Genomic DNA, 12,608 nt, shown 5'->3' with positions numbered 1-12,608 from the left:
GTGTCAGATGACAAGAAAGCGTCGGTATTGTTAAATTTAATGGGTGCAAAGACGTATGGTTTATTACGAAATCTAGTAACCCCAACGAAGCCAATAGAAAAGAGTTTTGAAGACATAGTAACGATACTACAGGAACATTTAAACCCCACACCGCTGCTGATAGCAGAAAGATTCAAGTTTCACAAACGGAACCAGCATAAGGATGAAAGCAATGCTGATTACTTAACAGAACTGCGCAAACTATCGAAACACTGCCAGTTTGGAGCAGGACTGGCAGATACCTTAAGGGACAAGTTTGTGTGTGGGCTTCAAAGTGAAGGAACCCAGAAACGGCTTTTATCTGAAAAGGACCTTACGCTGAAAAAGGCTTTCAGCATTGCGGTATCATATGAAGCAGCAGCACGGGGCGCTGCAGAGATACAACAGAGACCGCAAGAATATGGCACAAACGAAATGTCATATAGAACAGAGAAGTGCTATCGTTGCGGCAGAACAACACACGACCAGAATGATTGCTGGTTCAAAGACAAAGTGTGCAGACAGTGTGGAAAAGTAGGACACATAGCACGAGTCTGCAGGTCGGGAAAGAAAACCAGCAATAAGAAACCTACCAAAGAAAAATACAAGAAGGGACATAAGATGACGGAGAATAGTTCAGACGAACAAAAGAGTGATAATGACTCCGAAAGCAGGGAACTGAGTTGTCTGAAACTACATAATGTGATCACAACGGAGGATCACCGAACCATTTGGGTCACTCTCAAGATAGCAGGAGTCCAGGTAAAGATGGAATTGGACACAGGATCAGCCCTAACAGTCATAAACCGATGGGACTACGCGCGGCTATTCTCACACATACCCTTGAGAGACACAAAAATTATTTTGAAGACGTACACGGGGCAAAAAGTCTACCCCAAAGGAAAAATAAGGGTGACCGTTATATATAACGGTAAGGAAACACCAAAACTAGACCTGTATGTATTGCAAGATGGAGGACCACCATTACTGGGACGTGAATGGATCCGGAAAATACAACTGGATTGGCATTCCATACAGGCACTGACTGTGGCTGACAAAAAGGATGACGACGTCACACCTGGGCGACTGTCAAAGATCCTAACTGACGCGAAAGAAGTCTTCCAGCAAGGACTCAGAACACTAAAAGGCATGACAGCGACGATTAAAATTGAAGAAAACGCAAGCCCAAAATTTTTTAAGGCCAGACCGGTACCTTATGCGATCCGCCCAGCCGTCGAAGCAGAGCTGGAGAGTCTGGAACGTTCAGGTGTACTGTCCAAGGTAGACTGGAGCGAGTGGGCTACACCCATCGTCCCTGTGATGAAAAAGTCGTTGAGCAGCACGCCTGGGGAACCAAGGAAGGTTCGCATCTGTGGGGACTTTAAGGTAACAGTGAACCCGGTCCTTCACACCATACAATATCCACTTCCGCGGATTGAAGATATTTTCGCCTCGCTATCTGGAGGGAAATGCTTCACTAAGATTGATCTGGCCCAGGCGTATCTGCAAATGGAGGGAGAAGAAGCATCAAAAAAATACCTCACAATCAACACCCATAAAGGTCTCTACCAATACAACCGGCTGGTATTCGGGGTAGCATCAGCTCTGGTTATTTGGCAGAGGGCAATGGAACAAGTCCTGCAAGGGATCCCAGGGACCCAGTGTTATTTGGACGACATCCTGGTCACGGGCGAAAATGACAGTGATCACCTTGCCAACCTGGAGCAGGTGCTCACTAGATTGCAGGAATATGGGCTCTGAGCTAACCGCCCCAAATGCGAGTTTTTTAGAAAACAGATCTCGTATTGTGGCCACGTTACCGATAAAGAGGGGTTACATAAGTCCCCAGAGAAGATTGAGGCAGTAGTCAAGGCTCCAGCACCGGAAAATGTGTCACAACTGAGGTCGTTCCTCGGGCTGGTAAACTACTACCATAAGTTCCTGCCAAATTTGTCTACAATACTACACCCACTGAACACCCTACTGCAAACTGGGGTGCCATGGAAGTGGAGTGACGAATGTAGACGAGCTTTCCAGAAGAGCAAAACACTAATCACATCGAAAGAGGTATTGGCCCATTACAACCCGACATTACCCTCAGCCTAGTGTGGGGAGTGAAAAAGTTCAATCACTATCTCCACGGGCAGAAATTCACCTTGCTGACTGATCACCAGCCTCTTGTCTCCATTTTTAATCCGAAGAAGGGCGTTCCGGTGATGACCGCGCAACGACTACAAAGATGGTCACTTTTTCTAGGGGCGCACCACTATGAGATTGAATATAAGGGCACGAAACAGCATGGAAATGCTGATGGGCTATCACGCCTGCCACTGCCTACTGCGGAGGAAGCACCAGCAGTGGATCCTATCGAAATATTCCATTCGACTATAGTTGAATACCTACCGGTAACTAACGCTTGTATCGAAAAGGAAACCAGAAATGACCCGACACTGTCTCGGGTATATGATTTGACGGTGAAGGGATGGCCAGCACATGGCGACTCACTGTTGCCAGCATTCTCGACAAGGAGAGAACAGCTGTCAGTGTGCTGGGGGACCTTGATGTGTGCATCCCGAGTGGTAATTCCACCCAAGTTAAGGGATAGATTGCTCAATGAGCTTCATGAGGGTCATCTGGGAGGGGTAAAAATGAAAAGCCTAGCCAGGGCTTATGTGTGGTGACCAGGAATCAATAAACAAATCGAGGACCTGACCAAGAGCTACTCAGGATGCCAGAAAGTCCAAAATGCACCACCACAGGCCCCTCTACACCCATGGGAGTGGCCCTCATCTCCATGGCAACGGGTGCATATTGATTTTGCTGGTCCATTCATGGACTCAATGGCCTAGAAATTGAGTGGGCTTAGCGCCCAATTAGTGGCGCTAGAGGGCCTTGCGCCGGACTTATAGCCATTTTGCAAATTGACTTGGGCCTTACCATCGGCGTTAGCCGGTAGCGCTGCGCCGGCACCGATGACGTCATCGATGTGTGCAGCGTCCCGGTTGCCGTGGTAACCCGGCCCCAAGCCCAAATTCAGTTGCGCCCGCCTCGCCCGTGGCAGGCGCAACTAACGAATGTGAAAAGTGTTCTTACACGCCTTTGCGCCGGCGCATAAAGGTGGAGCGGCGACCGGCCGCGTTCCCGGCGGCCGCCTGCCCGCACCTCCCTTCCCGGACTCCTGCATCACCCCCCCCGCGGCCCTGATGAGTGTGTGCTGCGAGCCCGGCACTTCCCCGAGGTGCCGGGCTCAGATGTCGGGGGAATCCGCCGGACAGTTGCCGGCTGCAGGCAGCTCCTCCTTAACAGAAGGAGGAGGCCTGCAGTTCCCCAGCCTGCCGCACCGCATCGGGTGCCGCAGCGGGGGATTAGCGCCGGGAAACCCAATTCAACACCCGTTTTCAGGCGCTAAAACCCTCCTTTAGCGCCCGCCGCCGTCTGGGGCCGGTGCAACCGAATTTTCGTCGGGCGCTGCCGCATTAACGCTGGCGCAAAATTTCTGGCGCTACAGCCCTGGCGAGCCCACAACCCAATTTCTAGGCCAATGTTTTTAATAGCCGTGGATGCGCACTCGAAATGGCCTGAGGTCATCAAAATATCCTCCACCACCACGGAGAAAACTATTGCAGTCCTACGGACCATTTTTGCCAAGAATGGCTTGCCAGAACAGATTTGCTCCGACAACGGACCACAGTTTGTGTCTGAAGAGTTCCGGAGGTTCTTGAAAAAGAATGGGGTAAGGCATTACACATCCGCGCCGTATCATCTAGCCACAAATGGATTGGCTGAGAGGTTCGTACAAACCTTTAAGAAGGCAATAAAGGCTATGTACAATGACAACATTCCGCTGCAGCACAAGGTGGACAATTTCCTGTTCGGCTACCGGAATGCGACACATGCAGTCACCAACCAGGCCCCAGCCATGATGTTCTTTAACCGAAGGTTAAGATCTCGCTTGGATTTGCTCAGACCAAATGTACGAAGAGATGTTGAGAGTAAGCAATTCCAGCACATCCATGAGAAGCCAACAAGGAGCTTCAATGTAGGGCAACCAGTCTTGGCCCGCGACTACCGAACAGAAAAATGGCAGCCAGGAACGACATGCACACAGCAGGGCCCACTAATATACACAGTGGACGTTGGGGAGAACATCATGAGACGCCATGCTGACCAGATCCTAGAGTCACAGGAACAAGTCAACCCCATGCCTTGCCCATATGTACCTGGTGATGAACCCGACGTACAGGTCGCATCTACCCCAGAAACAGTAGCATCGGAAGCTGATGAACCAACCGACGACAGGGGGCCAGAATCGCCTCCGCAGCAAGAGCAAGACACTCGGGAAAGGCGCTATCCAGAAAGGGTCAGGAAGCCTCCCCAAAGACTGAATATATAAATAGACTATTTTCAGCTAATGTTGCATGTTAAAAGTGTTAATTGTAATTAGTTTGATATTTAATTGTTAAATGAGTGTTAGGGTACTGTTAATCTAAAAGGGGAGGAATTGTAATGTATGTACCTTTAAGGGGGGAACTATCTTTTACAGCTCATGTATACTGCAGTACCGGCAGTGACCACACCTGTATATAACACTGAGTAGTAATCTGTACAGATCAGTTCCAGTGTGAGCCACGTTGAGTAAACACCTGTTGTACCGTTCTCCTGCAGTCTGTGTCTTATTATACACAGACACAACATCAATAATAAGTGAAGAAAAACTTCAGAGCTTCAAAGGGTATGCCTGAAATTTCCGTGGGGGTTCTCCTGATTTGCTGCTATAATTTTGGCAGAAGATTGGTGGAACCCCAGAAGAAACAGCTAAAAATGGCCATTTATAGGCTGGAATTTTGTTCGGGGAGGTGGGTCCAAGGCGGGCAGGAAACCCGGAAGGGTTTTACCAGCAGGGCCTAATTTGAATGCGAGGCCTCGGGTTCCCGCCCGCAGCCAGCCAGCTCGAGAGGTTGGCTGGCTGCAGGCAGGTAGGCCTCAGTTGCGAGGCGTCTGTCCGGGGGAGGGATCGCGGGAGGGGAGTCGGGGATCGGCGGGAGGGGGGTCAGCGATTGGGAGGGGGGGGAAAGAGAGGATGGGGGGGTGGTTTGCAGGATCGGCAGGGGATCGACAGGCAAGTGGGGATCGCGGGTGGGAAAATCGGGGATGGGGGGGGGTGTCGGAGATCACGGCGGGGGGTTTGGCCGGGGATCGACGGGGTGCCAGAGGATCAGGGCCGGCCACTGGAGGATCATGGCCGGCCCCATCATCATCATTGAGGAGCGGAGGGGGAGGCCTGGGGAAGGTAATCGGAGGCCTCGTGGTGGGGTGTCCGATCGCGGGGGGTGGGTATGGCAGGGACCCTGGATCCAGGACGTAGGTATAAAGCCACTTACCTCCTGGATGCAGCAGTATCCGCCTCTGTTTAACTGCCGGGTTTCACGAATCCTGTGAAACCTGTCCCCAGGCAGTTAAAAATAAAATGGAGGCGAAAATAGAGGCTTCCAGCCTCATTACCATATTTAATTAATGTTCCACCTCCTGGCTGGGTTGGCTGCCCGACCCCGTCCCGCCCCCATCCTGCCTCCGGGAAAAACGGAAGTGGGTGGGTTGGAGGCGGGATCAGATCGGGATTCACATTTCTAACAATTTAACTGCCCCCATGCCCCAAACCCACCCATTTTTTGATGGGAAAATTCTGGCCATAGTATTTCTCTCGGGTTTGTGCGGATCATCCACCAAAGTTACAGCAGGGGATCGGGATAACCTCAGGAAAATTCAGGATTGCATTACTTACTGCCAGCCTTCCTAACTAATTTCATGCACTATCAATCTTACAAACACTCTGAGGTTGGAGGGTGCAATCAGGCAACTTCTTGTACTTGACTATAGATACAAAGTCAGATCAATATTGATATAGTGCTTGTTAAGGTGAGGGATATTCGTGCAGAGAAATGGAACACTTTTTAATTCAGGCCTTGATCTCAGCATTAAGCACTTTCAAGTCAGGTACACCATGAATTGGATATGTTGTATCTATGCTTTAATGCGTTCAATCAAGCATGTAGATACGTCGAATTAAATCAGAGTCAGGCAGACAGGCTTCTAACTGTGATCTTTACTTTATTGGTAAAATGGCTGACTGCTGCTTTCCTGGGTAATTCCCATAATGCAATGCACATTACATTACCGTATTAACTGGTGTTAAACTCGCACATTACATTACCGTATTGACTGGTGTCAAACTCGAAATCAATACACGACATCCCCCTTTTCCTTGGAAACAAACTTGCAGTTTACAAACAGTTGCTTACAATAACACTGCATAACTTATTTGATTTATAAACTTTTTACAAACTTGTGTCTTACCACACAACTAAATAATTCCCAGGTTTAAACATTTAACATCACCCATGCAGTTCTCACACAGTTTATGTTGTGACATAATCAGACAGTCTTTGGGGTTTTCTTTTAACCCTTTGAGGTCTGGCTGTATTGGGTATGTCTGACATGTTGGTGTCAGTGGGTATTGCCTGTGTCACAGTGGTATGTGTCTCAGGGTCTACTATACTGTCCTCAGTCCCTTGTGTTTCCTCCTGCTCATGGAGTGTCTCCTTTGGTCCATTGGTTCTGTATTTCTTCACAAACGTAGTGTTTCTCGAGTAGCGTGCTCCGTCTGGAGATTCTACTACTACTTGTCTCCCTGTTTTACTCAAAACTTTGTGGGGTGTGGCATTAAAAGGAGTGGTGAACTTGTCCACTTTGTCCTGCCGTACCAGCACCATGTCGCCAACTTCCACCTCTGAGTATTGTGTTCTCCGCTGTTCATCTGCGTACAGTTTGGACTTGCCTTTTTGTTCTGCGTCCCGGTCACGTACTTCCATGTCTGCGCGCGACTCTGTGATGTCTGGCAGCTTTCCTCTCATTTTCCATTTAAAGAGCAGCTCTGCCGGGCTCTTTCCTGTCGTGGCATGGTCAATGCTCCTGTACACAGTCACATATTTTCAAAGTTCACGTTTCCAATCTAGTCCTTCTGACTGAGCAATTCTGAGTCTCTTCATCAGCGATGCATTCTGGCGCTCGACTTCTCCGTTAGCCTGAGCCCATTTTGCTGTCGTTTTCAGGTGTTTGATCCCGTTGTTTTCACAGTATTCTTTGACTAATTCAGATCTGAATTGGGGACCATTATCAGATTTGCAGGTGATTGGCAAACCATGATGGCTGAAGATTGACTCTAAACTATCAATAACCTTCTCTGTTGTTGTGGAGGTCATGATGTCGTATTCATAGTAGCGACTATAATAATCAACTACCACAAGAATGGAGTGGTTGGATGGCAAGGGTCCCAGTAAGTCTATAGCTACATCCTGCCAGGGGCCCTCCGGTAATGGTGTTGGTCTCAACGGTTCAGGTGGGTCGGGTCTGGCGACTATCTGACAGCTGTGGCACGCTTTAGTGTTTTTCAGCTGCCTTGTCCATGCCAGGCCACCAAACCTTGGTTCTGAGATGTTGCTTTGTTCCAACTATTCCCAAGTGTCCTTCATGTGCTAACACCAGGGCTCGTGCGTGTAACACTGTGGGTAGCAGAATGCGTGTTCCCCGAAGAACTAGGTACCCCACTACGCACAGCTCGTTTGCAATTGCTGCATAAGCTTTACAGTTCTCAAAATGTCCGTTTGTGATTGCCTTCTGTACCTCAATGAGCTCTGGGTCGGTAGCAGAGGCTTCCTCCACCTCTCTAGTAGTGAGTGCTTTTGGTGTCGCACTCACAGCTACAAATCTCACATATTCATCTGAGCCATAAGAATGTCTCTCCTGTTTTGCTGTCTCCCCCAGCAAGCGTGACAGTGGGTCTGCAATGTTTTGCTTGCCTGCAATGTGTATCACCTTAAAATCGTACGGCTGTAATCTAAGTACCCATCTCTCTATACGGGCACAGGGTTTAGAGTGTGGGCCGTATATCACTTGTAATGGCTTATGGTCAGTTACCAAGTTAAATTTTCGACCGTACACATATGGATGCAGCCTCTCACAAGCCCATACAAGAGCTAAGGCCTCTCTCTCTGTTTGAGAGTATTTCCTCTCACAGTCTGTTAAACTATGACTTACATAGCATATTGGCACCTCTTGTCCCTGTTGGTCCTGAACTAGTACTGTGCCTAAACCTACAGGACTGGCATCTGCTATCACCTTGGTTGGTGCGTCCTTATCAAAATATGCTAAAGTGCCGGCTCTGGCCAACTCTTCCTTGAGCGCACTGAATGAATGTCTCTGTTGTGATCCAAATTTAAACGGTGTGTCTTTTCTCGTCAGGCGTCGCAGTGGCTCTGATAGCGTTGCAAACTGCGGGATGCATCTGCTACTGTACCCAACGAGTCCCAAGAAACTCCTCACCTCTGTAGCATTCTCTGGTTCCCGAGCTTCTGCCACCGCTTGCACTCTCTCTGCTGTTGGTCCGATGCCCTTTTCAGACAACAGGATTCCCATGAAAATCAATCGGTTCATGTTGAATTGGCACTTCTCTGAAATTAGTGTCAGTCCACTTTCCATTAGTCTGGTCATGACAGCGTGCAGGCGTCTGTCGTGCGTTTCCTGGTCGTGTGCATGCACGATAATGTCGTCTGAGATGTTTTCAACACCCTCTATTCCAGCTAAGGCATTAGCTATCTCGTGCTGATATTGCTCACTAGCTGAAGATACACCGAATATCAGCCTCTTGTACCTGTATACTCCATTATGTACTGCAAACGTTGTGATTTCTCGTGACTCAGGGGTCAGTTCTAGCTGGTGATAACCCCATTTCAGGTCTAGCTTACTAAACACCGTCGAGCCGTTCATACCTTGGAGTATCTCATCAACGGTGGGGATTGGATATCGTTTCCTCACTATTGCCTGGTTTGCTCGTCTCATGTCTAGGCATAACCTTACATCCTTATCCACTTTTGGTACAATAACCACAGGATTTATCCATGGGGTGGGACCAGTTACAGGTTTGATAATGTCCATGTCCCTCAATTGTTTTATTTTGGCCTCCACTGCCCCCCTTAAGTTGAATGTTATACGCTTGAGTGGCTGGGCCACAGGCTTCACTTGTGGGTCGATATACAAACTGATCTGTTTTGTGTTCAGCCTTCCTACTCCCTGGAACACCTTTGGATACCGCTGTTCTAGTAGCTGTCTTACATCTACCACAGCTGAGACATCTGCGCCTATTTTTAAAACTCCCAGTTTCATGGCTGTCTCCCTTCCTAGCAACGGCTCTCCCTGGCCTTTAACCACAATGAACTCCGCCTGCTCAGTTCTCTTACCTATTGTAATCCCACATGTGAATACACCTTTAACTGACAGTGGTCGGCTAGAAGCATAAGAGAATAACTTTCTCTCTGTCTTAGGGACATGTGACTGACACATAATGTGTTCTGACTTTAATCCTTCCCATGTGTTCTCATCTATCACATTATTAGTTGCACCTGAATCAATTAACATTCTCAGGTTTACTCCCCCCACACAAAAGGTAAGTCTCTCTGTCACATTATTTCCAGTAACAGCAAATGCACAGTTATTTTGTTCCTCTACATTGTTCACACTGTGTTTCTTTGTACCCTATGTGCGGCATACTTTGGAGAAATTATCCTTTCCCTTGCACTTATGACACGTTTGTCCGCGTGCTGGGCATTTCGGATCTCTGCCCATGTGGTCTGTGTGTCCACATCTGTAACATTTCCTTTCGTTCCTATCGCCATTTCCCGTTGGTTTCTCTGTCGAGCTTTTCGCATAATACCCTCTTTTCTGTGTAACATGACGAACAGTGTCTCCGCCGTCTCTGTACATGACATGGCTGACATCTGCTCCTCGACGTTTTCACATTGTGAGGCCAATTGTAACGCGCGGGCGAGCGTTAGACCATACCCTTCCTCTAGCAATTTCCTCCGCACATAGGCTGACGTGCACCTACTCAGGATAGCGTCTCTTATTTGATTATCCGCATCCCCCCCCAAAAGCAGTCTTTAGCAGCCTGCCGCAAGCGAGTAGCAAATTGTTGCACAGTCTCACCTGTCTTCTGGGACAATTTATGAAAAGTCTGTCTAGCAAATGCTGCGTTGACCTGGGGCACGAAGTAGTGATTCAAAGCATTAACCGCTGCCGTGTAGTCTGCTGGCTCTCCTGTGTCTGGTAGAGTCGAAAAGATATCCTGGACATCTGGTCCTGCTAGGTGTAGAAGTCGAGCTCTTCTCCTCTGCTTTGTGGCAGCTGTAGAAGTACCATCGATAATGAGTCCTTTGCCGTCGGCATAAAGCTCAAAAGGTGTTAACCACCTCGTCCATCTTGGACCCAACGTGGCTGGCTCGGTGAAGCAAGCAAAATTTTGAATGCCGGTCTTCTCCATCCTAGCTAACTAAAACTTGGGCAACTACTTATCTAAAATGATTCCTTTCGTTATCCTCGTTGCCAATGTTGTATCTATGCTTTAATGCATTCAATCGAGCATGTAGATACGTCGAATTAAATCAGAGTCAGGCAGACAGGCTTCTAACTGTGATCTTTACTTTATTGGTAAAATGGCTGACTACTGCTTTCCGGGTAATTCCCATAATGCAATGCACATTACATTACCGTATTAACTGGTGTTAAACTCACACATTACATTACCGTATTGACTGGTGTCAAACTCGCAATTAATACACGACAGGATACACTGGCCTTCCACCTCTGGAATGGGGTTTAAATCCTGTCCAGACAGGATATGAATTTCTCTCTCTGATGAGGGACTGGATAGAAGTCCACTCTCTGATAGATATGAGTTTAGCAAAATCAACAGTAATTTCCCACTAATGGGTAGTTGCATTCAGAATGCCACAAAGAAGGGTACAGTATGTAGTTTGAGGGATATTGTCAGGCAGGTGTTTAAGAAGCTTTGTATGGTGCTTCCCCAATATAATACCGATCTTATTAGGGTTAGATAACTTATATAATTCTGGCATGATCGTTCCTCATCTTAATGTGCATGAACACCAAAGCAAAAAAATGTAGATGATGCCATTGCTTTTAAAACAAACATGTCTCAACAATTTATTTAAAAAACTTGTTCCTCTTTCTCAGATCCTCTATTGTCTTAAAACAGTCATCCGTCAGTTCTCATCAGAGACAAGACGTCAGTCAATGAGCCGGCAGCCCTCCTTCACCTACTCGGAATGGCCTGAGGAAAAAATGGATGAAATTACTGAACCAGTGCCCGAAGATTTTGACCAGGACGATATTGAGGGCCAAGTCTTTTTCCAGTCTGAGAGCCAGGAACAGGCAGAGAACCAGGCCCAAGCACTCGAGAGCTCCACAGATTCAGTGGATCAGTTAACACTCGCTGTTAAGCCGGTGGGACTTCAGGAGAGGTAAGTGTACGAAAATTACAATGGTTCTGTTTATTGAAAGAAATTAGATATCTGTCCTAGTAAATACCGCAGTCCGTGTGCTACAGACATGTCAACAAAAGGAAGCATCAGTCTATACAGTACTATGACTACTTAGAGCAGTTACTACTACAGAGGTTTTGGATTCCAGCCCAAAGTTGCTGATATCAGGAGCAACACGAGGAAAGGATCCCCACTTCTGATTCCTGTGCCCAGACTGGCTGCCTCTAAAGCTCTTGAGTCAACAGAGAGCAGCATGCATGGGAGTGACCCATTACAATCCAGCAGAGACCAAGTTGCACTGGAGTGAGAGATTCCAATCCCGCAGGGGCTGGGCTGTGGTGGAGTGAGAAATACCCAATGTATACACAATCATCTGCATAGGAGTAAGTGCTCCAAAATGTAGCAGAGAACATGATACATGAGACTAGAAGGTCCCTAATGCACATTTCACAGTAAGGTACACAATACTTCTGCTGTAAATCAATGACAGGTAGTCAAATGTATTTTGTGAAATCTGATCTTCCCTCTTCACCCTAAAGGAGAGGCTCTAATGTATCACTGACCCTGGACATGTGCACACCAGGAAGTGAAGAAGCTGATGGGCAGGTGCTGTCACCCAGGGAGCAGTCAGCATGGGAATACTTGCAAACAGCATCCAACCTACTCACTTCGCAGATACTGCATGAACGAGCCATGGACTCCTTCACACTTCAGAGAGAGTTCCTTGTAAGTAACATAAAGAAATGTGGGATTAGGAGGAAATGCAAGGGATCCTTCACTGCACGTAGCCATTCTGTCTGTGAGTGAATTCAGTCTATCAGATTCGTGTTCAGCACTCGGCCTCTACTCAGTGGCCAGCTATACTTGGCACCTGGCCTGGTCTACAATCAGCCCCCAATCACCGCTCAATACCCAACCTATGCTCAATACCCCAACACAGTATTTTCCTACTGATTTATTTTCTAATCGCCTCCCTGTGTGGAAAAATATAACCTGCTCAGTTTAGATTAGGTTAAGGGAAATTTAATAGAGATGTTCAAAATCATGAAACATTTTGATAAATAAGGAGAAGCTGTTTCCAGTGGCAGAAGGGTCAGTAACCAGAGGACATGGATTTAAGCAAAAGAACCAGAAGCGACATGAGGAGAATTTTTTTTACGCAGTGAGTTGCTGTGATCTGGAATGCACTGTCTGAAA

At 47.6% G+C, this 12,608-nt stretch overlaps 1 protein-coding gene across 1 annotated transcript in view; it reads left to right on the top strand.

Annotated features, from left to right (window-relative positions):
* The window catches only part of ptpn5 (protein tyrosine phosphatase non-receptor type 5), a 113,811-nt gene that overhangs the window by 56,224 nt on the left and 44,979 nt on the right, over window positions 1-12,608 (top strand). Inside the window, exons 5-6 of the mRNA XM_086007663.1 lie at window positions 11,104-11,390; window positions 11,951-12,137. Coding sequence (XP_085863789.1) covers window positions 11,104-11,390; window positions 11,951-12,137 — 474 coding nt within the window. The remainder of the gene's footprint in view (window positions 1-11,103; window positions 11,391-11,950; window positions 12,138-12,608) is intronic.

Source organism: Somniosus microcephalus, chromosome 15, assembly GCF_052327205.1.
Source record: "Somniosus microcephalus isolate GS21.2 chromosome 15, FLI_Smic_1.0, whole genome shotgun sequence".
Lineage (NCBI taxonomy): Eukaryota > Metazoa > Chordata > Chondrichthyes > Squaliformes > Somniosidae > Somniosus > Somniosus microcephalus.
Note: the sequence above shows the minus strand (reverse complement) of the source record. Positions and strands in the feature narration are given on the sequence as shown.